The sequence below is a fragment of the Melozone crissalis genome, unplaced genomic scaffold (assembly GCF_028551555.1).
Source record: "Melozone crissalis strain CALT ecotype California unplaced genomic scaffold, PUWL_Pcris_2 ptg000027l_1, whole genome shotgun sequence".
NCBI classification, from domain to species: Eukaryota; Metazoa; Chordata; class Aves; order Passeriformes; family Passerellidae; genus Melozone; species Melozone crissalis.
In genome coordinates this window covers 53,604,028-53,629,950 of record NW_026535805.1, presented here as the reverse complement: position 1 = coordinate 53,629,950, position 25,923 = coordinate 53,604,028, and the positions used below count along the sequence as shown (strand labels likewise).

At 37.9% G+C, this 25,923-nt stretch overlaps 1 protein-coding gene across 1 annotated transcript; it reads right to left on the bottom strand.

The window, feature by feature from the left end:
- Window positions 1-550: 550 nt before the first annotated feature.
- WDCP (WD repeat and coiled coil containing) lies at window positions 551-14,686 on the bottom strand. The gene is made up of 3 exons (XM_054280401.1): window positions 12,767-14,686; window positions 3,805-3,925; window positions 551-717 (listed from the first exon to the last, which is right to left on the bottom strand). The coding sequence occupies exons 1-3, from the start codon at window positions 14,684-14,686 to the stop codon at window positions 551-553; spliced, it is 2,208 nt and encodes a 735-aa protein (XP_054136376.1).
- Between the last annotated feature and the right edge of the window lie 11,237 nt (window positions 14,687-25,923).

The following is a 25,923-nucleotide window of genomic DNA, read 5'->3' as shown; positions in this document are numbered from 1 at the left end:
ATAAGACACTGACAGGAGACAGTGATGCAGCCTTTTTAGTAATTAAACATTTTTCATATAAAAATTAGGCATTTCTGAAAATATTGCAGGTTTCCATGGGATCCAGCTGGAACAGAAAAGAGGCTGAGACAGTTTTCTTTTTTTTTTCCTATCCTGGTTTTCCTTAATGAATACAAAAGCTGTTTAGTTGTATTTTCTTCGGGTTTTATGTTAAACTGTACACCTGCACCAGCTAGATATGTTGTTACTGTGTGATTTTAGCATAATACTGTTCCTCCAAGAACATCCTGACCTCAAAGTAGACAATAGTCCCTTGGCTCCAGCCATTAATAACAGCAGCTGTGGTGAACTTCACTGTAGTAGGTCCAAAGGAATAGTGAGGGTCCAGCCAACCCGAGGATGCAGCTATAGTGTAACCAAGCCACAGATTTTGCAGTTACAATACACAGAAAGTAGTGAAGACAGCTTTCTAGTCTCTCAGTGTCTGAGAGCACAAAATGTCTCCGTGGTGTAGGAGAAAAGAAGGTTATTGGGGTTCTTTGTTCAGAAATTATGTCACTCTGCTTGGTGGTCGCATTGGGATGCTTTTTTTGTAGGAGCGACCTCCACAGACTTCTGAACTGTCAGTTCCATCCCTTATGATTATCTCTTGTGTGGCTTTGAATATTAATGGCACAAAGCCGTCCTTGTCTGCAGTGAGCACAATCCAAGAAGAGCCTACAAAAATTAAGCAAGAAGAAGAGAATGAGTGCACTGCTGTGGTTACGTAAATGTAGAAGCACGTTTCGAAAAGTCAGTGAGCACGCAGGCAGAGCAGGGTTTCTTTTTGTGCACTAAAGCCTTATTACACTAATGACATTAAGGTCTGACAATCCATGCTCAACACACCTTTGTGCAGATGCAGTGAGGGGCTAAATGAAAGGTCTTCAAGGTTTGAGGCATTTTGTCCCTTATTTAAATTTAGTTCAAACACAAGGTGCATCTTTGCTAGTTCTAATAAACTAAAAGTATCTTCATCTTCTGAAAACTCAGCCAGCCTTTCAGCTGGCTTTTGTTCTAATGACATCTACTTCTGCTTTTCACTCATCTGCTCTACCCAAATGACAAAGAGATTATAAAAACTGGGTAAGTGGCCAGCAAAAATGATTTTGCTGTACTTGCTCTAGCAAGGAATAGGGGTCTCCGTCTCATTACTATCAAACCAAGATTGTTCCATATGTTTTCAAATTCATATAGCAAATAGAAGAAAGTTACACTTTGAAGGTGATTTACAAAAGATGATTTACAAAAGCTGCTACAGTAACATTTCTTGCCATTTAAATATTTATAGAGTCTTCTCCTAAAGAGAATGAACAAAATATGGATGACATTTTTAATCCTTTTTTTTTTCTGAAAAAAAGGGAACAAGATTTAAAAACCAAAATACTTGAAAATGTTTTAGGTTCTCTTTCTGTATTGCATAGAAGAAAATAAGCCTTCTTCCACTCTTTTTTTTTTTTTTTTTTTACTTTTCTTAGCAAACTGGCTTAAAAATGAAGCTGTATTTATTTTCTTTAGTGATTCATTTGCCTTTCTTTCTCTCTGGATATTGCAGTTCTCATAGAAAAAAAAAGTTTTTTTTTTTCTATTTTTTTTTCTAGTTTGACACTGTATGGAAAAAAAATCTGTGGCAACTTAAAACCATTGAGGGAGCCTTTATATGACACACTTTCCTTAGAGCATGTGATTCTGTCATTATTGAGCAGGGGCATTAGCTGGGATATGAGGGGAAAAATGTTCTGATAGGTTCTGTGTTGGGATTTTAGATTTTGGGATATAAAACTGTTTTTAAAATGGAATGTGAAAAAAGGAACTGTAGAAAATTCAAATGAACCATCCTTATTTTTGTCAGTCATAACAAAGCATGCTACTGGAGAAGGTAAATCTCTCCTTTTTTAACCACTAACAAAGCACTTTTCCAGGCTGGTTGTATGTTGTCATGTCACCTGTTACATCATAAGGAGATTGTCTTTCCAAACCATGGATCTTTAATCTTCTGCTCTTAATACTTTCTTTCTAAATCTGAACAGACTTCAGATTCTGTGAGCAGTGGCCCTGAAAGAGGAAGTTCTATGGTCCAAATGGATATTCCATTGTTGATCAAATTGATGAAGCATACTTTTGTGTCAGACTCTTGAAATTATTTTCATGCATTGAAATGCTGGAAGTTCTCAGTGTCATTGATAACACTTTCTTGGAAGCATATCCCATGGAATATTTCAATGGGAAAACCATTCTGTGCAGAGTGTAGTACCCTTTTACTTTGAACAATTATTATGATGATAGGCCAAAAAGAGAGACTCCTGTGTGCTGATACCAGGGCACTACACAACAGACTCTGTTTAGCACAGGTAATAGTATTACAGTCCTGGGCTTAAAGGGCAAACAATGAGGCCGAGCTCATTGCTCTTTTAACTCTGATGATCTTAACAGCATTGCTGTGGACATGAATTTGACTTACAGTTGCAAAGATTTTCCCTCCAATCTATTAATGCTTAAGTGTTTACTCATTGTAATAAATGCCAGGCTGTCATTATAATACAAGCATGCTCTTCATTACATACCCTTTAATTATATAGTATTAAAGGATGGGAGTGATATTTTTAAACTTCCCATTTAATATTTATGTTGTGTGTCAAAAGAAACTTTTAGGAATATAAGCAAGTACCATCTAGAATTGAATAAAGAGCTACACAACTGCTTCTGCTCCAAACCTTATAATTTTGCAAGATTTTGGTGAGTTTTAGAAAGATTGTTTCAGTTTTTGTTTTTGTTGAAAGCATACAGACTCAATATCAGAAAATCCGAGCAGAAAGAGGGACATATTAGGATGATTCTGAGACATTATCTTTTTGATATCTCTGAAGTCTAATACATAAAATTGAGGAAAGGTGTTCTGCTAATTAAATATTCAACTGCTCTATAGAGCTGAAAATTTGTTTTCTCAGTTCCCTTGTTTATTATGGGCATTTCTTTCCAAAATCAAGAGCTGGAAATACGGGCCAAAAATGGGCTCCTCCTTGCCCTGCAGCTCTGCATGATGTTGCTGCAGAAGCTTGCTGGGAAATAGCTCAGGTCTCAAAAGCAGGTAGAGTTTTTTCATATGTGCTTGCACTGCACTGCACAGTCAAGGAAGATTCCTGACAAAAATATGGAACATGCATGTCCTTGTCTTCTGGAACAACCTCAGAAAGAGGATCATGGTAGCCTGTGATGAGAAAAGTCATCAGAAACATTATAGAGAAATGGCAGTTTGTGTGTTGCTGTGAGGGTGTCACAAAGGAACAGACAGGGACAAGGCAATTCAGAGGCCAGTCTTTATATATATATATATATATATATATATATATACATATATATATATATATATATATATATATATAGAGTGAATTTTTCTCCAACCTATACTCTGTTGTCCAGGCTGAGACATGCTAGTAAGGATGGGTGAAGCAAAATGCCAAAAGGTTTCAGGAAAGCAATTCTGCTATTCTCCTTCCAGATAACACAGTGGACTGATTATTTTCTCAGCCTTCCTTTGCAGAGGCACCTAACATATTACTCTGCTAATAGGTAGTTTTGCAGTTACTTAGCATTTAAATTATTTCAAGAGTCTGCTGTATTTCAGACAAGGGAAAACACACACTTGCCAAAAGAAGTTAGTTGGCTCAGTTTATTAAATCTGGGGTAATTATTCTGTCGCAAATGCTTCTTTTATATGCTAAAAATCTCAGGTGAAACCAGATAGCAGAAATAAAAAGAACATACCGTGTTTCATTTCAATAACAGGCAGATCAAACAGCTGCTGGACTAAACTCAAATGGATCTTGCCATCACAGAGGAGAACGTCTTTTGTTTCTTCAGTAACTGATCCATTTGAAAAGCTTTTCTTCATATCCATGTATGTAAAAGAAAAGATCTAGTTAATGGATTAGACATTGAGCCTGAGTACTCATAACCATTCTTCTGCTCTTACTCCTTTCAGCTCTTTAGTCATTTTACCTTTTCTTCGTCTGTCTTTCCTACAGTTTATAGATGACATCATCATGCAGGACCATTCTAAACACAATCTCCTAGCCCCATGTGAGGAGGATAAAAATGCCTCTTTGGTTTTTGCTTTGTGAGCTCCTGCAGCTCAAAGCTGCCTCAGCCCTGTACATGTATTGTCCTGGGCTGGGCATCTGTGTGTCTGTGGGGCCTCCCTGCCTGAAGCCAGTTCAGTGGAAGGGCATGTATCACACCTGGAATGATGTTGTTCCAGATGCTGCCTGAGTAAATGAGTACTCTGCTCAGTTTCAGCTGTATGTGTGGGTGGGTTTGAGAGCCATTGGGCAGCTATTCCACCCTGCTAAAATAGCCTCAGGGTTATTTTGGCACAGAGAGTATTGCAGAGACACTGGACCTAGAAACAGTCTCTGAAAAGCTGTAACATCAAGGTAGCTTGGGAATCCTGTGACTTGCTTTGAGAGCGAGAGAATGTATGGATTTACAGCCTTGTAATTTGCTCTGATATTCACTGAAAGAACACACTTGAAAATAAAGGTGGCTTGTTTCTGTTTCATGAAATTTAGGTGGCCCTAAGAATCAACATCTTTGTGCCTCATCTTTCTGGTTACTGCAAGGTGCAAGGAAAAAAAATTGCTGAGCTACTATGGTAATTGAGTGGATATATATTTGAACTTACATTTTCCTATCTGCTACCATTTAAAAGTCCTTTTAACACTGAAAATTTTCCAATGACTAAATGTTGTTATGAAATAGATGTGGATGGGACATTTTCTTCTAAAAAATATTGCTAAATGATATTTCTATACTTTGTCCTGTGAACTGAATTTTGTTCTTTCCATGCTTTCTCCCTGTGTAGTTCCATGTGTTATGTTTTGCTTGTTTCTTTTTCTTTGGCATCTTTATGTTTGCAATACCCCCAGATTTTACATATTAGTTATGAATGGACTGTCTATTTACCCTATTTCATAGACCCCTCTGTTTCATACATTCAAAAGGGATCCAAGGTAATATTTCAGAATGGATTGACAGGATCTCATGTATCCTAACTCCTGTTCTAGTCCTACTCTGTCTGTGTCTACTTCACACCCTTGAATTTTTCTTGCTAATGTAAAACTTACAGTTGAATGAATTCACAACTGCATCTTCAATTTGTGTGCACAATAATCTAACCTCTGACTAAATAAATGTCTCTTGTAATGCTTGTCTTCATTTCTAATTGTGCTGTCTTTTCACAGTTGCTCTCTGTGAATGTGTGCTTTTTTGCTGTGTAACAACCTTTCTAAATCAATCCCTTTCACTTTTCTGTACACAGTGTCTGTGCTGTCATGCAACTGCATTGAATTCTGTAAATCAGAATGTCTGCTGACTGTTGCAAATGTCCTTTCTCCCACTCTGCTATTATTTACTCATGCAGATAGTCTATGGCTGATTGTTATTTATTTATTTGTTTGTTTATTTATCTATCTATCTATCTATCTATCTATCTATCTAATTTTTTATTTATTGTGAGTGATTTTATTAATAAAAACCATAAAAATTATCTTTCCATTAAATATGTGAACTTTCCACCTTTCAGATGTCTTCTCATCTTTTTTCCACATGCAAAACAACCAGAAATTTGTTGGTGCATAATTAATAAAGGATATACCTAAGGAATACATCAAAGAAGTATCATTATCTTAGTCATAAACCTATAGCAGCTTTTTGTTACAGCTGCAACTATATAAGAAAAGTTCTTCGTAATTTTTAAGTATTTCCAAGTTATGTAGTACTTGGAAATTTACCAAAAACTTATTTCCAAATTATGTAGTACTGTATTCTATTGAACCTAAACACACCTGAAACTCAATGGGCTGAATGTTCAGCAGTGAGTTTGTGCTTTGCATAGGCATTGCAAAAGTGCTCTTTGCCTGTGCAGGTATTTGTGCAAAGCTTTGTCATTGCTGCAGTTTGTGGACTAGCACATCTAACAACTATTTCATTTTCCTGAGTTCAGGTTGGAATAACAGAGTTTATTCAAACTGGAACTTCAGTTCATGAATTATAGAAAAAAATGGACTGTACGTGAGACAAGCTCATTGCCTTGATCCAAGGGGTCCATTTTCCACATAGATATGCTTCAACTCAAGAATTATCAGAAAATAATCTAGCTCTGTCTGTCTTGACTTGCAATCAGTTGAATGAAAATGTATACTCAAGATGATTTTGTTCTAGTTTGATTCCTGTATAGCATTGCACATTATTATTGGAACAGCCATTGAAAGTGGAAGACATTTTTGTGTACACAAAACTGCACAACACCTATTTTATCCTAAACAGTTTTTCAAGGACAGATCTGAAAGATCAAGTCTCAGTTGTTTGTCTTTCATCACTTGTCAGTGTTCATATGAGCTATTTTCTCTGTTACATGCTTCTGTTTGTAATGATAAACATAATCATCTTATACATTTATTTTTGACTTTTTACAAATTCTGTCAGGTCATGAATCTTTCTCTGTTATAATTTTCTACTTATTTAGCCTTTTTGCTTAATGCTTATTTTAAGTGGTGATAATGTGCCTTCTCTTGGAGGAATGTGTTCACAGATGTCATATCACAGATTACCTGATTTAAACCTGTACCTTCTTGTGAGGCAGGTAACTCTTAGTATCCCCTTTTTATAGATGATCATACCATTACACAGGGAGCTTAAGAGATTTAGTCAAGGTCATGGAAGTAATTTGTGACAGAGCTAGAGGTACAACTAAAAGCTTGTCTTGATATTTCCCACTTTCATGCCATAACCCAAAGACAATTTTCTAGTCAAATCTAGATTTAATACACCTCTTCCCAAAATCCATGTCTGTTTTTGCTATGTTGTTATTTATCTCAATAGGAATCAGAGGACTTGAAATTCCAAGATTAAAATCCCTTGTGTTAGTTGCTTTATCCTAGAACAAAGTTTATTGGTAGACAAAGAACATGTTAATCACAGAAGAAACAAATATATTTCCACATACATTAGTTGTATATTTTCAGATTAAGTTTCTTTAGCCAACTTCCTGTAGTATGTCAAGTGCAACTCTTCTTCAACAAAAACCCAGCAAAAAGAAATGATCAATTCAATAACTGTTTTCTCTCACCCATGTCAGCCTGCCCAGATCAGATTTTACAGCCTATTAAGGGTGTTCTGGGCAGCAGCCAGCCTGTCACAGCAGTGCCAAGCTGTCTTTCAAAACTCACATTTCAGATTGCAAATATGTAGGAGAAAAGCATCATTTACTAAGGCAAAAGGTTTCCTGGATGACATGTTATATATCTCACGTATTTGCAGTTTTCATACTGCACAATAAGTGAACATGCCTTCTCTCCCTTTTTTGAACCCCACTGAGCAGTCAGCTGGAGCTGGTTCTGCCTCTTGACCTTTTCTTCATTTGTCTTGTATTTCCTAATGCACTGCCTACACTCTCCTGCATGCTGAGATCATCTTAATGAACTTAAATTTAACAACTGATGAACCAGTGAGGTAAATGAGAACGTGCTACCCCTCAGAATTGTTTTTATTGATGCAGGGTTAGCGATCAGTTGAAGTCTCAATGTATTCTTCTTGCCCATGGGTGTCTAGGAATGTAAAATGTTTTTCAGATGAGACCTGCCAGCTGTGTGCCCAGTGCTCATCACCTGCTGAAGGATATGCCTCACTGATGTGCCCACACACTGCTTTTGTTCTTTTTGTAACAGTATCGTATTTTAAATTCACAGTCATCTTGTAGTCAACACGTACAGAAGCAGAAATTTCATCTCTTAATCCTGAAATATGTTACTATGCACTTTATATTAGTTCATTTCATTAATTTCAATCCTTTTTTAAAATTTATTCTAGATGTTACATAATAGTCATCAATTTACAAGTGTGAAATCCTGATCCTTTACTGAGAATATTACTGACTTTATGTCATATGCAGATTTTTTAAGCATAACTCAGCAAGTCATTGATGAAACTTTCAGATGACACTGAAAATCTACCATGAGAAAATCCACCAGTAATTTTTTCCATTTTCTTCTATATTGATATAACTATTACTATCTCCATTGCAGCTAATTCCTTAATCATCTTATTTTTCTTCTATTAATCCCTACTCTCTGCTGTTGAACAAATAATTTCCCCTGTGGCATATTTCAAGTACTGTACTGAATTACAGGTATTTAAATATTCTTCATCTCCTTTGTGTTAATAATCTGTTGTTTTATAAGGGAAAGGTATCAGGTTAGCACATGCATTGTACAGTGAATAGTACTGTAGTTGTCTAGGATTCTGTTTTCATTCTTTTACACCCTTGATTTCAACTGTGCTGTGCTCCACTGGTGATTTCAGGTTTGATACCTTAGTACCCATTAGTTAGCTTGCTTTTACCTTTTACCTTGCAGGGTGAGAAAAAGCTAGTGGATTAGCTAGATGTGGGAGTTCTGTCCAAGAAGACAATGAAAAGACACTTAAACAGCTAAGGAAGAGAGAATTGAAGAGGAAGGAGAATTATGATTTACATTCTCACTGTGCCTCGTGCAGCATTGCCACAGGTGGTGTTCATTAGGTTTGACAGCTTGCACTGCTCCCCTTCTCTGTCATTATTTCTACTGTTGCTGTGATTCCTGCCTGCTTTTTGGTAGGTTCTGTTTTTATTGTGGTGGAGGTATTGATATCTTTCCTTTCCTTACCCTTATGTGGGACATTCCAATTGCAACCTTAATTAACCTGGCAGAGACGCATAAGCCTGTAAAATGTTTATGCTGGAAGAGACCTGAGGTGCTCAGAGGTGCTTAAATCCCAGTGCAGTTTGCAATTATAGGGCACATCAGCATTCCTGGTGACACAGTGCTGGGATTTCTCTCCTCCTGGCTCTCTGCAGCTACTGTTTCTGATGTATTGTCATCTAAGATACACCTTTTGTGCTTCCATGATCTTTATGTGTGATCTCTATTTTCTTTGTGCAGTATGATAACTTGGCTCTATTTTTGACATTGCGTGCTCCTTTCCTTTTGCACCTGTGCATCCAACAAACAAATCATCTGCTCTAATAAAAGGAATTGTGTCTCCTCTACAGACCCTGCTTGTCCGCTATTGATCAGTTTTAGAACACTGTTGACAGAATTTGTTCATAACAAATTCCCCAACGTTTGCTCAAAATGTTATCCATGCATTAATCACACAAATCCCTCAACCTTTACTCAAAATGTTATCCATGCATTAATCACACTTTCTCTTGACTACTGCAGGTCTTTCTTTTACAGTCATCCTAAATCTCTTGTTTCTAAATTTCAAGGTAGCTGACTAGTTTCTTACTCCAGGGAGCAGTCATATCAGCTTCCTCTTCCATCATTTTCATGACTTACTTTCTATTGCTCAACCCGAGTCAAAATTGCCCTTTGGATTTCAGAAGGGTTCATGGTCTTATTACAGCTCATCATTTCAGCCTGGTCTTTGCTCATTTTTTTGTGCCCCCCTTATATTCCCCTTCTTTACATCATGTATTTTCATCAGAGTTTTACTGTCATATGTTTGTATCCTTTCTGTTCATCTCCCAGATATGTGTAAAAAAATATGATACCCACGTTTATTTTGTAGCTGACCTTTGTAGCTGGCAATAAAGTTTCCCATAGCAAATTGTATGAAAATAGTACAAAAGTAGAGATTGATTTATGTACAATTATTGGTCTGTGCTAAGAAAAGAAAGTAATTGTGACTAATTGCTGAAAAGATATTATTTCCTATTTAATTATGCAATATATGCTCTCAGTGATATAAACTTTTGACATCATACTGCTTGTGAACAAAATGTAGGAGTTTGAAGATGTTCTTCAGATTAAGATGAATGTTATTCCTCCTGAAGAGGTTTGCCTAAATGCCTTTAATTTGAGATCCAGATTGGCTTTATTTCCACTGTAATTAGCTTCTGAATGAGACTAGTTTAAATATTCTGCAGCTGTTTCTTTTCTGGGGGAAAGAGATGGTATAAGTATCTTTTTGCAAAGTGAAACAGAAAAAAATCTGTGACAGATCCTCTTTTATTTTTTTTCTTTTTAAATAATGTCTTCTTATTGCATTTGTCTGTCTGCCCTCCCACATTCCCCTGAATCACAAACCTGCCTGTGATGAAAGAGCAATAATATTTGCTTTTCAGGGTTGAATGATCAAGTTACCTCTGGTGGCTGAATGCTGTTACAAAAGTGATAGTGCAGTGACATTTCCAAAGTGTGAATGATCATGGTTTTCTTCTATGGCTATGTGTTACAAAGAATACAAATTCTGGTAGCACTGCATAGATGTGACTTCAGAGGAGTTACAGGCAGACTTGCACTAACACTATAAACAAAGGTTTTGAAGACTGTTAAATGAGCAAACATTATGAATTATTAAGTAATAAATGTTTCTGTTTTTTAAGTTTCCTAAGCAGAACAGGAAGTACACATAAATATGTCAATAATGCTTCTGCACAACAGTGTTCATAATTGCTCATTAATTATTGCTACATTTTTAACCATTATGTTTTAAACTTTCATTTTATTTTCTAAATGTATAAATATGGTTATGCAGTTCTGATAATTATATTCTTTAGTGCAATAGACTGCTCAATCAAGACTGAGCCTCTGCTTTGCTGGGGATTATAGAGACACTTAAGACATGCACTTGGCACAAAGAGCTGGAAGATAATAGGCATATTATTGACTGGACTGCAGTGTTCCTAAAGTTTAGAAAGTTTTCCACTGGCTGATATTTATGTCATAAGGCAAAAAAGTTATTTCCTGACTTTCTGCTCTCTGAACACAGAGTCTGGCTGGAGCTCACAGCCCAGCTGGTCTCTGAGCTCACAGTGCACTAAGCAACTCCTGAAGGAGGAACAAGGTTCAGATGTCTGAATATAAACTAATCAAAACAACTATTTCTCTGAAAATTATTAGCTGCCTATGAAGCAAATATTTCCCTGTCTGTCTGTAGACCTTTCTGCCAAGTCTATTTTTCATTATTTTTTGGCATCATGCTGTGATCCTGTTAGATTTCAGAAGAGAGGCTGAACTATACAAGGCATTAGTGGAGACTTCCCCAGGAAAGCTGTGTGTGGGAAGGCATTAGTGGCACTTTTTTGAGTCATTGTAATGTGGTGCTAGCAGTGCTTGCTGCTGGCTTAATGTGAAACTAACCTATTCAGATAAATAAGTATTCCTTTCTAAACATAGTTTTTCTAGCAGTATTTTAGAAGCACTTAATTTTTTTGTTGTTCTTTCCAAAGAAAAATAGCAGGTTAACTAATTCTTACTTCTAGTGCAAGCACGTGCACAGCAACTTCAGATCTTAGATTAATGTTATGTGTCACAAATAAAACTTCTCTTGGGAAAGGTTAATCCAATTGACTCCTAGAAACAGGGCTGCTTGCTAAATAAATAAGTTGATTTATGTTAAGAAATCAAAATTAATTTGAACATACTGGAGAACAGAAGGGCTTGCTTCTTGGCCAATAAAATCCTAAATTATTTAAAATAGACATGCTACTTTTCCACCAGAATTTGTATAATGTGTTCAAGTTAAATTATTGACTAATTCAGATCGAAAGCATTGCTTTTATCCAGAAAACCCAGCACATCAGAATCTGTTTAAATGTCAAGTAAACACTTGCTAGAAAGTAGTGACCATGATTGAATTGAGTCACCATTCCCTTAATGACTTTCTAAGGAGAGGTACTTAGATGTCTACACAGATTCCTTTAATGTTAAAGGAAGTAAAATTTGCTTCAGCATCCTCACAATACAGTGTATTATTTTGACATAATGCTGCTTATGTTGCAGTAGATAAGGATGCATTTTTAATTAGCATTTACATCCTGAAAGTGATACCAGTTTTATCACTACCATCAACATGTTCAAAAATCTGATCAGTATAATGTTAGTATTCCTGTGAATAATATTAAAAACAGTAGATAGAAATAATTACCCAACCTACATTCCTTAGTTGAAATTCTTATTGAAGCCAGGAGGAAATTTGCCAAAACAAGGGTAATAGGAACATGGTAGTTTGAAATTCTTATATTTGTCTAATGAAATCATAATTACATATTGATGGATTAGAAGGTTTTTGTTTGTTTGAGGGTTGTTTCTTTTCTGAAAATTTTAAGTGGTTATGGGTTTTGAGTACATCCTATTTTGCAAAGAATAGTGTTGACAAATAAAAGCAGAAATAAGCCAAATTCATGTCATATCCATTTAAATTTTCCATAAATTGAGATTCAATACTTTGTTTCAGTCTTTCTGTGAGTATGGCTATCTTCAGACTTTGTATTTGAGCTCAGGTTTAAATTTATTACATTTCTAGTGAGCTATTGTAGTCCCCCATTCATCGGCTTATCTCTGCACTAAACTAAAATATAAGCCTTTTGTAGATTAACAACTCTGGCTCTGTTCTCTCTGACAGGTGCCAAAATCAGCCAGTGTCCAAGACAATTGTACATGATCAAAGAATAAACAGAAAAATCTCCCATGTTAAGTATCCTCTAAACTATACACATCATCCTGAGTTGTCATTCCAATGACAAATTATAATTCCATTTTAAATTAAGCTTGATTCCAAACCAAGGTTACTTTTCTTATGGGTTGATAAGAATAAACTGCATCCTCTTGATTTAAAGCTAAATAAATGCAAGATTGTTTAAAAGTTTGGTTCCTATCACAGTATTTCTAAGCTGACAAAAAGTTACCTGGTAGGTGACATGCACGACAGGCGGTTCCTGGGAGCACGGGTAGGCTAAAGAAATCCTCCTGCCATTCCTAGCCAAGTCTGTTATTTCAGAAAGACTCAGCTGTAACTCATTGAAACTGCCACAAAGTCTCTCTAAATTTCTAGAGATGTGACTCATTCCCCTTTCACTTGGCAAATTGTTGTTTTTAGGAGAATTCGATGCTTCTTGGATCACATTGAACTGCACTTTAGGGGATGTTGGTCTGCTGGAAATCCTGCTGGGTGATCCAAAACCACGAAGAGACACTGAGCGATTCATAGGTTCAGCATCCAATGTTTCCAAGGCCACCGAGGAGTCACCTGGGAGCCTTTTTTCATCCAGGTCACTCACACTTGATGAAGAGCTTTGCTCATAACTAGGGCTCTTTACTTCTTCAATGAGTCTTCTCCTGCCACTTGGAGACTGAATAACTGTGCTTCTTGGTATTAACAACTCCCTGCTTTGAGATTGGTCTTCTGTGGCAAGGTTCTCAAAGAATTTTCTTTTCCCAGGTATATTAACAGAGGATTCAAAGTTATAAAACATATTCTGCTTAGTCTCAGGCAATGCTGAAGAATTTTCTTCCAGCATCAATTCCTTGACCATAAGACGCATTACATACCTGTCTGAACTTGAAGATGGAATGAGATTAGGATCAGGGAACCTCTGCTTGCCAATCAGAATCAATAAGAGTTTATCTGTTAAAAAGCATAGGCCCTTTGGTCTTTCATTTTTTTCCAGCTGGATTTGTTGAATGTGAGGCATGGAGGAAGAGGTTACTGAATACACCAGAACAATATTAGAAGTATTAGAGGCTACTGCCACAATCTGAGCTCTAAGATCAAAAGCCATTATATCAGGAACCAAAATACCTGGGATGGTGACTTTTCTGGTAGTTGTTACCTTCCTCTCAAAAGTCACCAAGATCAAGTGAGAAGAATCTTGACCATTTGCTGCTGCAGAGTCTCTGCGTTTCAGAGTAATGAGAGGACTGGGATCAGACCGACGGTGGTTTGCAAGGATATGGGTCAAATCCACAGGACCTGATGAAGAAGAAGCAACTGAATCAACACCTGATCTATCTGAATCTATGGACTTTCTTCGTGTGTCCATGGAGTATTCCTCGTCACCAAGCACCAAAGCAGACTGTGAGATTAAAGAACCACCTTCTGTACCAGAGGGCACATCAAATGCAATGCCTGCATTGATACCACAGATGTTATCTAAAGGAAGCTCAGTAGCTACAGCAATTTGGAAATCCAGAGTGGCTTCTATAGCGCAGATATAACCTCCCACATCAAAAAATGGGCAAAAGGAGCAGATATTTAGAGTTTTCTGAGCATTATCCCATATGTAGGAGTGCAGGGTACTGCCTATAGCAACTACTAAACGATTACCATCCTTAGTCCAGCAAGCACAGTGGATGACTCCGCTGCTTTTGATCTCTGCCTTAACCCGCGTATTGTCAGTACGAACGGCATGCAAGACTGAAGCATCTCTTTTTGTAAGCACAGCCAGGACCTCCTTCTTAGGATGCCAGACACAGCCCTGAGAAAGCAGTGGAAATGGCTCACCAACCTCACAAGTCTGAGAAATCAAGGGCTTTTTCTTCTCTGCACTGCTGTAGACCAGCTGCCAAATGCTTACGTGCTTTTTGTGCTGAACAGCGAGCAGAGCTGGGGTGTCCGTAGAGCAATATGGGCCCCAGTAAAGACCATGCACATGTTCAAATTGACCAAGAATGCTTGAGTCTCCAAACTTCAGCTCTCCATTTTGATAGTATAAAGTAGTCAGTATCACTTGCTTCCCATCTGTCCAGGCAATTCCATGCACAGGGTGGATAGCTTGATATAAAGCATTGAGGCCAGTTCTCAGCAGCTTTGCCTTTCCCAGATCCATCTTTTAGGCTTTCTTTCTAATAAGGATAGTTCCAAAATAGAGAATCCATGGAATTTGCTTGCAGATCACCCTGAGAAAATTTTTTTCTCATGCCTCCTTCCCTTCCTTTCCAGCATCAAGCTGCTAATTTTCTGCTAATAATCCAAGAGTCTATATTGTGAACTCCTTCTCAGGAGGCCTGCAGCTGCTCTTCTAAGTATAAATCCATGTCAAAGCTGCTTTGGCTATGTCTTTTCCTGGGAGGAGTTATCATCTTCATGTGATTGCTAACAAGGTTTAACCAATTACTGTGCGTTTTCGTAGAAGGCTATTTTTAACTCTTCGGTGCTGGGAATAAATTTAAAAATAACACTAATACCTTGACCTTCAGTGAATGAAGGTCTTTACCAAAGAGAGAGATCATATGCTGGTAAGCCTAAGTATTAAGCTACAGCCTGAAATAATGACCTGACACTTCTTTCAGCCAGCCTTTGAAGGATGAAAGAAGATTTAAACATAACTGAGAACTGTACAAGGCAGATTGCAATCTGTGATGGGCAGCATCTTTCAAAGAGACAAGATCTGAAATGGCTATGAAAGGAAAGTAGAAAAGGGAAATCATGCTCTGTTCTATTAGTAGTTACAAGAGAACAGAGGAAGCTGACATGAAAAAAAAACAAACACCCAAACTAAAAAGCTGCAAATACATAGTCTAGAAGCAAAGAGAGCGGATTAGTGATTAGTGTTCATTTTACTGGGACATACTTCCTAGCCACAAATATATAGTGATTTCTTTCTTGGTCTTCCCAGCCACCTGTATCTGAGGGCTGTTCCCTCATTATACAGACAGAATGCAGAGAGGAATCAAAAAAATTCTTGTTTCTCCTACTTCCATATTACACAATATGTAACATAACATCAGGCAAGATCCTTGAGTTGTCAAAGACCAAAAGACCCAACCAATAAATTGCTGTAGCACAGTGGAGCTGTGGGAGGATACAGCAGTTTGGGTGGGCTCTGTTGTTTCAGGCCCAGAGCTGGGCCAGATGGACTTGGGTGTCTCCATCCTTCCCTCCTCAGCACAGCCCTCCCTGGGCCTAGCTTGGACAGAGGGTGTGTATGGCTGAGCATAAATAGTCAGGGTGGGATTACTTAACTTAAATATAAGCAACCATTACTATTTTCAGCACCCCAGGATATCTCAGACAGCCACACTGAGCTGGCAGGTACAACACAGGACTTAGAGAAGAGTAGTGCCACTCTAGGGTGGCAGCTGGCAACAAAGAGATGATCCCCAGATAGTCCCCGGGCTGCCTAAGATGGCATTAGAAGCTTATAAGCAGGTAAGTGAATCCCATCCTCAGCATCTTTTGCCAGTGCATTTCCTTTCAGCTTCCATTTAATTTGTGTCTCTTGCTTTGTAAATTATCAAAAAGGGAATAAATTAAACCTGGGCAAAGGTTTACAAGCTATCAATATAATCACTGTGGTTAAAGATGTAAGACTTAACAATACACCTTCTGCCTCCTTAACTCATCTATACATCATGTATTTGTATATTACCACCTGAGGAAAAAGTTGAAGGCAGTTGGACCTCTGTTGTAAGAATTTTTAATACGCTTTTTCCATGTGTATTTACTGAGGATGGTTATTACCACTAAAGATCTCCCAAATTGGTATAATTATATCACATGCTCATTCACAGCTACTTTTTTTTAAAATTATTTATTGAAGACTACATTAAAAAAAAAACAAACTTTTTTTATATTCTTCAAGAACAAGCCAGCAAGGATGACTGGAATAGGTAAAAGTTAAAAAGCTAAATATACAGGTTAGAAGATCCTTTTTTACACAAGACTCATAAATTCTTTGGTCTCTGTCTGTGCTTGTGGTGAAACCATGATTTTTAATGATTTTACCTTACCCTTTGTGGCACAGAGGCCACTCTGCCATACCTGTTTTACCAGGAGTTCTGACAACTTCCTCCAAGTTGTAGCAGGATTATTGGTTTTTTTTATATTAGTGAAAGTTTCTTACTCATAGTAGTTCTAATGAATAGATTGCATTAAAATGCAATCCCAGCAGCTCCATAAATTGACAGAGTCTGTATAACATATATTTATTTTACTTTAAAATATTGGTGTTTCACTGCTTTGTTGTCTCCTGGATGTATTTTGCTGAAACTGATAAAGCTATTCTTTGGCACAGTATCTCATCTATATTCTGCACCACTGTGCTTTTAATATCCTAACAAAACTGTGTCACAGCTGGATCCTAGCCACCTTATATGTGGTTTGGATGCAGAAACTTCTGCCTCAATGTGACTGAAATGCTCAGATGTTTTGCTAGGGATAATGTGTATTCTGCCAGGTATGCTGGCATCTTGAGAGCATGGAATGATTGTTTGTGTGGAAGACTGGACTTGATTTGCTGTTTTGGTTTTTTTTTTTTTTTAATTTCATCATCTCATAAAGCATTTGCTCTTCAGCAATGTCTGTCACATTATCAGAGGATAATACAAGGCTGAATATGTGAGGTTTGCCAGTAAGTTTGTCAGAATCAACCTCAATTTTGGAATTCAGGTCATCTCACAAACACTGAAGTCTTGAAAAATATTTGCAGCAGAGCTACAGTGAGATTTTCATCTATCTCTGAAGGCTTTGGGAAATAGGACTTCATCTGAAGTCATACTTATGACACACATATGAAGACATACTTCATCTGAAACATACTTATTTCTAATTAATTATCTGAGATACACAGATACAAAGATGGCAACATCCACAAAGTTCCACTGGCATGGTAGTGAGCTGGGGAGTCAAGTAAGTATGAATTTGCAGTGGCCTTCTCAAAACTCTCTAAGGCTCAGTGTTTGTTGAAATCTGCAGGGTTTAGGCACACTGCAAGGTCTATCATGTAGCAACTGGGTTGGAACTTCAGACTCCATTTGGGACAACATTAGAGAATCTCAACTAGAATTTCCTCTTGTGGTTTTGGTGAGAGGCAATAATGTGGGGAAGGAACTTCTGTGAAAACAGAATCCGCTGGTACCCCCATAAACACCACATATGAGAAAATGAATTTGAGATAAGGTTATCTTTCAGATTATATCTTTAAAAAAACTGTAAATAATGGAAGACTTGTAAAATATATAGCGGGAAATAAAGCCTAAGTTATGCCATGATTATGGATTTGAACAAGTTGTACTGGGGATCTAAGAAGGCACAAAGTGAATAAAAGAGACATTGAACTTCTGTTTGGCACAACATCATTTTTTAAAAAACAGGATTAAAAAGACTGGAAAAAACAAGTTCCCTTCATTCAGTTAGCATATTTTTCTGAAAACAAAATCCCATCACCTTGGTACGCACAGATGTCTATAGCACACACTCAAAATAAAGGCCTGTAATTGAAAACTGTCCTGGAAACACCACAGTTAGAAATCTGAGACACTTCAGTGAGCAACCAGTCTTTACACCTACAGTAAGCTAGATTCTGATCTATTAGCGTCTCTGAGCCTCTGATTAGCTCTGGTGTAACTGAGATCAGAATGTCACCTTTGGCGCAAACGAGGTGTTTCACTGGTGGCACCTTGGCTGGCTCTCTCCTACAGAGTAATTCCAGCCAGTCCTTGGTGCTTTGCAGGAGATGGTTTTTAAAAGTACATAAATTGAACACTGAGTTGCACATGGCTGCCAGTTGGTAGATATGAGTTCTCATGGTTCATAATGAGTGTTGGAAAATTAATCCAACCTTCATCATTGCAGAGGGTGAGCTGCCTTTTCTTATAATACTGATTTGTATTGATGTTTTTACACATTACTCTACTGGCTATTCAGAGAAAGAGTAAATACATCTTGTGTCCAAATGGATCAGAGCTAATGAGTTCCAGGTTCTTAAATATATTTACCTGTCTATCTCTTGTCTATCTCAGTAAGAGATTGAATATTTAGATGACTAAATATTTCTGTGGATCCGAGTTCAGTGCCTTGCTGGAAAAGCTGAATTTCAGACTTCATTTTCTCCTTTAGTCATGGTAAAATAACTCTTCCAGGCTAAATCTTGCTTCAAGTTAATTAAATAGATGTTAATATTCCTGGTGACTTCAGAGGAAGAGAGATTCAGCTCAATATGTAATAAAAATGTAAGAGTAATATTTTTTCTAATATTAATTTAGCTCAGCTTCATGAAATGTCTAATACTTGGTGGTATTTTTACTTCAAAAGTAAGTCTGTTTAAAGCTATTCACCATGAATTCACCAATTTAAGTAGGTGTGTCATTTACTTCAACACTTTTGAGAAGCTTGAGTATTTATTTACGTAATAAATGCATACTAAATGTCTCTATTCCTTCACACTGACATTTCTTTGCCTCAAGATCTGATTTTAAAAAGTACTTATCTGTCATAAGCTAACTTGAACAGAATGTAAAAATTATGCACAGTTAATAAAGAAACAAAATACATAATCTGTCAGAGCAGATCCACTGATCCACGCCTTGTAAATCTGAACAGGGATATATCTGTGGGCTCTTCTGACAGGGATGTGTCTGTGTGCTCTCCCTGCTCCCAGAACAGGATTTTACTCACCAACTACACATTTTTTGTATGTATATCATGTAAAGTGGGAAACACCTAATGAAATACTGTATTTTTTACATGCATTTATTTAAGAAATTGCTGAGAAGTTTGGTTAATTAATAAAAAAACACAAATGCAAATTATTGTGTAAAGGCAAGCCCCTCATCTTTTCTATGTGGGCTACATTCAGGAGGCAGGAGGAGACTTCAGGCAGGAAAGTCACCACTTCTTTCTAAGACTGTTTTTTCCATATGTGCAGATCCTTGGTGTTACCTTTCTGGAGCAACTGCCTGGGCCAAGGGTACCAGGCTGGCTTCATCTGTCATCTCTATTTAGAGGCACCTAGCATGGGGACACATATGATGGACAAGACACTGCTACAACAAGACAAAAGTTTTGCCTTTTTGTAAAAGTTTATAAATTCTGTGAGCTCACTTCTACCCTCAGGGATATTCTGCTAGATGGCAACTCTCCAAATGTCATACGTGTATGACTGACTGCAGTGACCTCTCTGACACTGGACCTTGGGTTCTCTGAGATCCCTCTGGGTCTCAGGGAAGGCACCAGAGATGCTCCATCATTTGAACTGGAGCTGTCCATCATTCTTGCAGGTATGTTTTCAACAACTTTCTTGGTCTTTGTGGCTCTTGGAACTCCCTTTCCTCTGTAACAGAAAGGCAAATGTTCAATTCTAACACAGAAATCCAGCACATTGCAGGGAGTAAAGTTGGTGAAGCAGTTGTTAATTACCCAAGCCTTCCCTTTTATAGTTTAGAGTGACACTCTAGTCCACTGGAGTGGAGAGAAGAGAACCAAATCTTTTCAGAAGTCCATTTAATTCTCACTCTTATCAAGGGCTTAATGTTTTTTGGGCCTTCACAATGCTAAAGCAAAACTGGCGAGCAATTAGGAAGGAAAGCAGGATGATTATGCAAACATGGTCACAGAGAATGAGACTCATGCCTCATTTAATTGTAGGTGTGGGATTCATCCCACAAATTAGTATTTTTGCATTAAAGTAAATTGGTATAGCCACCTACATGAAGGTAGTAGGAAGCTCCCATTAGGCAACAGCATGGAGCCTCAGCTCTCCAACATATCTCTGCACATACACACTACAGTTGTCTAAGTCAGACCCTTCCTGATTCACTTAAAAGTCCGTGGTGAGAAATAGATACTTTTAGGGCATGATTCATTCCCTCCTAAAGTACCTAAAATAGATTAGCAACTCTTGCTTTATGAGTCTAGCTGAAGTACTCGGATAGGAAATGGGTATGGACAGATGAATGCCAAGGAATGGTTGTGTAGTCATTATGTGCATGTCTGTTCTAACTAGAACATTTATCAGTGATCAGCCCACCAATAGCTCTTGCTAGAGCTACATGATTTCTACTCACACCCTCTCTGTCTCAATGCCCTCTCTGTCTCAAACCACTGTTTTTTGACTTAATGCTCCCATATGCACCTGCCAATCTCTTGTGCACACTTTATAAAGCAATCAGATTTTCAGTAGAAACGCTAGCACTTATGTTACAAAAATTATACTGGGCAGAAGAGTATGAAATGTTCTTTAGGATATATTTCTGTCTTGGCAAAGAGAGGGAATGAATGATCTAATGGGTCTTTCCATCTGTAAGTCAACATTCAGCTTCCAAATTATGACAGTCTTTTTCTTCATAGACATTAAATGTATTTGTTTTTGAAGAGGTCTCTTATTAGTACCTTCTTTTTTACATGATGATGTAAATTTATACCCTTGAAGTGACATTTTTATAACTCCCACCAGACACATCAGATAACTCAGGAACCTCTTGCATGGCTAAATGCTCTTTGCCACAGTGTGCATACTCAGTTAGATCACTCCCAATTGAAAACCCACTGAGACTTGAAGAAGAACAAAGGATAGCAATATTTTTAGCAGATTCATGTTTGTCCCAGCTTAGTAAGTTGAAGAGGTCACTAAACTCTGTCAGCTCTGGCAAAAAAAATTATTATTCTAAAGGAACTCAGGACAGCATGAGCTGGACATAATCCTGTATCCAAACTGGTTGTTTGACAATGACAGAGTCAAACTCTTAGCAATACCTGTTTTGGAAAGGGCACTAGAAAGCAAACTTTATAAAATATATCAAAATTGGTTACTTCTGAATCACATGGGTTCTAGCATCTATTCAGGCAGTTAAACTGTGTTTGAGAATATTGATTGAGAAAGACTGTGGGGTCTCTCTTATTTTGCTCAATGTATGGGGTGTGTTTGGTGATAACACACCCCATACATTGAGCAAAACGCGCCCCATATCTGGTGCCCAAGATAGTTGAATAGTTTGCCGTTGCTGGTTCTACTTGGGACAATTTCAGAAGTGTCTGAAGAAAGCTGAATCCCTGCTGTATTTGTAAACCCTGTAATAAAACACCTTCAATTTTGTGTCACATAGAAATTTTCTTGATAGTTATACTGAATAGGATCTCCCTATTTCCCTGATATAGACAAAAATATTGGTGAATGTGTTCTAACACAAACCTGCTAATTAAAATGAAACAGTGGCAACATTGTGCTGCTATCCACCTGCTTGTTTAAGTAGTTCACCTTTAACTGTCTGTGTAGGCTGAAACTGAGCTATACTGGACGATATTTTTAATCCACAGCCCTTAAGATAGCAGAAGGTCTGTACTGAAGGTCCAGTGGGGTCTACATTTTTACTGAAAGGCTGTGATGTCTCTGTTTTGGCCCTCTTTTTTATCTTAGATAAGGCCTTCAAATGTAATGGAAAATGAAATTTAAAATGCTTTTTCCTGCTTTCCTAGTAGGAAGGATTAAAAATGTTTCCATTTGGTCAGTTTAAGCCTAAATGCTTGCTCTCCAGGATTCAGCCACCATAGGTGGACGATCTAAAACGGCTGATTCAGCCTTGTCTTTCTCTAGGAGAGCTAAAGGCCAAATGCTGGATCAACCCTGATGGGGGCTTGAATACCAAAGAGATTAGTGTTTGTGTTTCTCCTAGAGATGAATTGTAAAAACTCTGAGATTTTTAGTGGCTGTCACTGATCTGTTGACACTTACCTGGAATTAAAGCTGTCCCTGGAGTATCGCACAGAAAAAACCCCAACTTTTTACCATCTTTCTGTGCTCTGCTACTTGTAGCTGCCTTGGTATGTTACAATCCGCCTCTCTGGCTGCTGAACTTTTAGTTGTGACTTCAGATCATTTTGGTCAGGAGGTTCTAGAAACTCGTTAAATAGTGTTATAATTGCACACACAGAATGAAGGAAAACAAATACAACCTTAATTTTCTGAGTCCATTAGCCAACTCCCTTGATTCATTTATCTGGAGGATTGAGAACAGCAGTTAATTTCATTTCCACAGTTACATTTTCCAAAATCTTAGAAAGACTAATCAAAAGCTTGTAACTAATATTTGCAGCTTGTTTGGTTTTCTCCTGTTGTTTGAACTGCTTCCAATATGTCTTGCCAGTGACATTTCTCCACTGAGCAGAATAAATACCAAAATTACAGAGAAATAGTTTTACTGAAGAAAGCAGCAAATGTGTTGCCCTGTAAATACAAAGTTTCTCAAAGTCACTGACGTCTTTCTGTAACTTCCATGGCAAGGAAATGACAGAGCCAGAATAATTAGTTTACAGAATAGATGCAATATATTTAATTCCAGTGCTCTTCCACAATTTGAAAGATAGATTTACTTACATTTTTAATCAATTTTTTGCTATGAAATATTGGGTGGAAAAGAAAATCAAATCCTCTTGGATTGTCTTCTTAAGATATTGTTATTATTGGAAATTTTATTTGTGAGACCGCACAGCGTGACCCTGAGTTTAGGCTCTGCTACTTGCCCTAAGGTGTTACTTGCCCTCTTTTATTTGTGATAAAAGAGGATCTCTTCCCCTCAAGTATTTGGAATCTAAACGAGGTAGAATGATCATTCTTCTTATATGAATTAAATACTGAGACACAGAGCAATTCAGAACATATCTTCAATTCAGCCAGCTGCCTTCAAAAGAGTAGGCAGTGAAGCAATATCACTGCAGTAATCTGCATGTGTGCTAATTAGTCTGGATGGATGCTGCAATTTCATATTTATATTGCATCTGAGGTGCTAGCTAGTGTATTAGCCACTTTGGAGCATTATGCATTGCAAACAGATCCAAGGTGATTTAGGATCATGCAGTCAATGTTGGAATTGTGGTTAACCTCACTACCATTTTTTAATTTCCTTCTCTGTGTTGCATGAAAAATATTAGAGACTCATACATCAATTTAGGGGAAGGGATCTTTGGAGGCCACATGGTCCAATTTCTTGCTTGGAACAGGGCTGACATCAGTTTTTTCTGGTTCCTTAAGGCTTTGTTTGATAACTCATCTTGTGAAGATTTTAAAATCTATATATAGTCAGAATTTCCCTTGCTGTGACTTGCGTCCATTGCTTCTTGTCCTTTTGTTGGGCATCTCTGAGCAGGGTGTGACACCATCCTCTCCACCCACTAGGTAGTTTTAGACAGCAACTGAGATCCTTCTTCTCTCTGTCTTCTGCAGGCTGAACAAACCCAGCTCCCCCTCTCCACGCTCTCCAGACAGTAACAACATTGGAATGCTTGGGCTTGCTCCAGTATGTTCTTGTACTGGGGAGACAAGTCTGAGAGACCATGAATCTGTTGAAACTCATGTGGGTTTGGAAGTGTTAAATTGCATTAATCTCTTCTGGAAGCAAGATCCATTATTAAGATCCTGGGCTTGTGGAATTTTTGCCTCCATTCCAGAACACAAGCTGCCAATTCCTTGACTCTGAGTTGGAGTCTTCCCTGTGCATACCTGAGGTTACCTCACCTGGTCCTGTGAAAGGCTTTGAAGATCAGGTCTAACACCTTTGTAATGACTCACATAAAAGTGAGAGAGAATATGTGAATATCTGAGTTGGGAAGAGCTTGGTGAGAGAGGTGGTGGCTTTCAAGGCAGTTTTAGTGCTACTGAAAAAAAATCCAGCTGCAGTTTTGCACTCAGAGCTACAGCTGCAAGAGGAATCAATAGATACAGATGTGGATAAGGAGTTCCAAGAGGGAGATGAGGATTGCTTCAGGAGGAAATTTTATTCTGTTTTGGGGCATTTGGAACAAGAATCAGTTGGGAGGAGGTGACTGTGCTGCAGACCTGTGGTAACCAGCAGTGGTGAGAAGTGAGACAGGCACGTGGAGATTTTTGGGTTTAATCTGTTAATCCCATGGCTGTCACTGTGGGTGTGCTGTCAGACTTACCCTAAGCATGTGCTTTGAGAGGAATCAGGGATTCTGGTTGACTCTCTTTTGTCAGTGCTCATGTGCACAGGAACATTCATGGTGACACGACCTGCTGAGCTCTGCAGGCCGCTGTTTATTTTGGTCAGGATTTTTTCCAGTGAGGTGCTGATTTTGCATGACCTGTACACTTTGGGATTAAAATTACTTGGTTGCACATGTTGGTTCACTGGATGGAAAGGTCAGTATTACTAACACATTTTTAGTTTGTTTTCACTGTTCATATCACACTGGTCGGATTTCAAAGTAATGCTGGCTCTTTATCCATGGATGCTGGTGAGGGAAATGTGTATTGTTGGGGGCATTTTGTGGCCTCCATGAATTTTTACATTTGCAGAATTTGTGCTTTCCATTTATGGGCAATTTAGTGCTTTGCCTTCCAGGGGTGTTCTTTGTGTGCATATGGAATCTATTACACATGATTTGTAGATCCTTTGTAGATTTAAAAACAATGAAGAATGGGGTTTCACAATATAGGAACTATGAACTAAGTTAGAACACCCTGAAAAATTTGAAGACTTGAAAATTTGTTTGTCTTCCTAAAAGTGGAAATGCACAAATATTTTGTAAACAGTGCTGGCTATAGGGGTTTGAACTAAAGAAAATGGGATGGATATTCATCTGCTAAACTTTGAGGTTTTGGGTTTTTCTCATAATGACTGTGGCAAATTGGCCTCTTTGTGACCACAGAGTAATCTTAGATGTTGGAGTCATGTAGTTCCATCAAAACATTTGGGAATGAGTGTCAAGAGAACCCCCCACTTTTCCAGCCCAGTCTTTCTGGTGCGAGAATAGAAAAACATGCTATGGGAAGGTCTTGTGGCAAACAACTGTTCAGGAACATGATCTCTACAGGGCTTTGGAGAGAGAGACCACTGGACTTTGCCCTTGATACATGTTTTTATACAGATACTCTGGATCTCAAAGGTGATGGAGGTGGATGGCATGCAATGACTTTCAAAGAGCATTCTTAATACACTAATCTGGTCTGCTTTGATAATCTGGTTTTAGCCATTTCCTTGGTCATGAACTTTCCCTCTTAGTCCCTTTGTCCTTTCTGTTTCCCTTCCAATTCCTGCCAGTTTAAAAACACTTCATCTTGTACTTCAGAGCCTTTTCTGAAGATGTGGGCATTCCTTGTTTCAGCCTACTCTTCCAAGATCTTCATGTGCTGCAGACTTGCTAACACATATTTAAGGATCTTGATGCCTCCAGTGAATACTGTGAGGGGAAAAATAACATTATTTTTGGTTCAATATGTGTGGTGTCAAAGATTTTTTAACATATTCATCCAACAACTTTGATATGCTCTCTACAGATCCTTATTTTCTGTCTTGGAAATTTGCCTTACCTTTCTTTCCATAATCTTGAGAA

Bases quoted from the DNA above. Each gene is read 5' to 3' on its own strand.
- WDCP (XM_054280401.1), bottom strand. From the start codon at position 14,686: ATGGATCTGGGAAAGGCAAAGCTGCTGAGAACTGGCCTCAATGCTTTA. The intron at 3,926-12,766 runs GTAACTTTTTGT...ATGGATATGAAG, and splicing joins TCGTGCATGTCACCTACCAG to AAAAGCTTTTCAAATGGATC. The intron at 718-3,804 runs GTATGTTCTTTT...TAATTTTTGTAG, and splicing joins TGTTATTGAAATGAAACACG to GCTCTTCTTGGATTGTGCTC.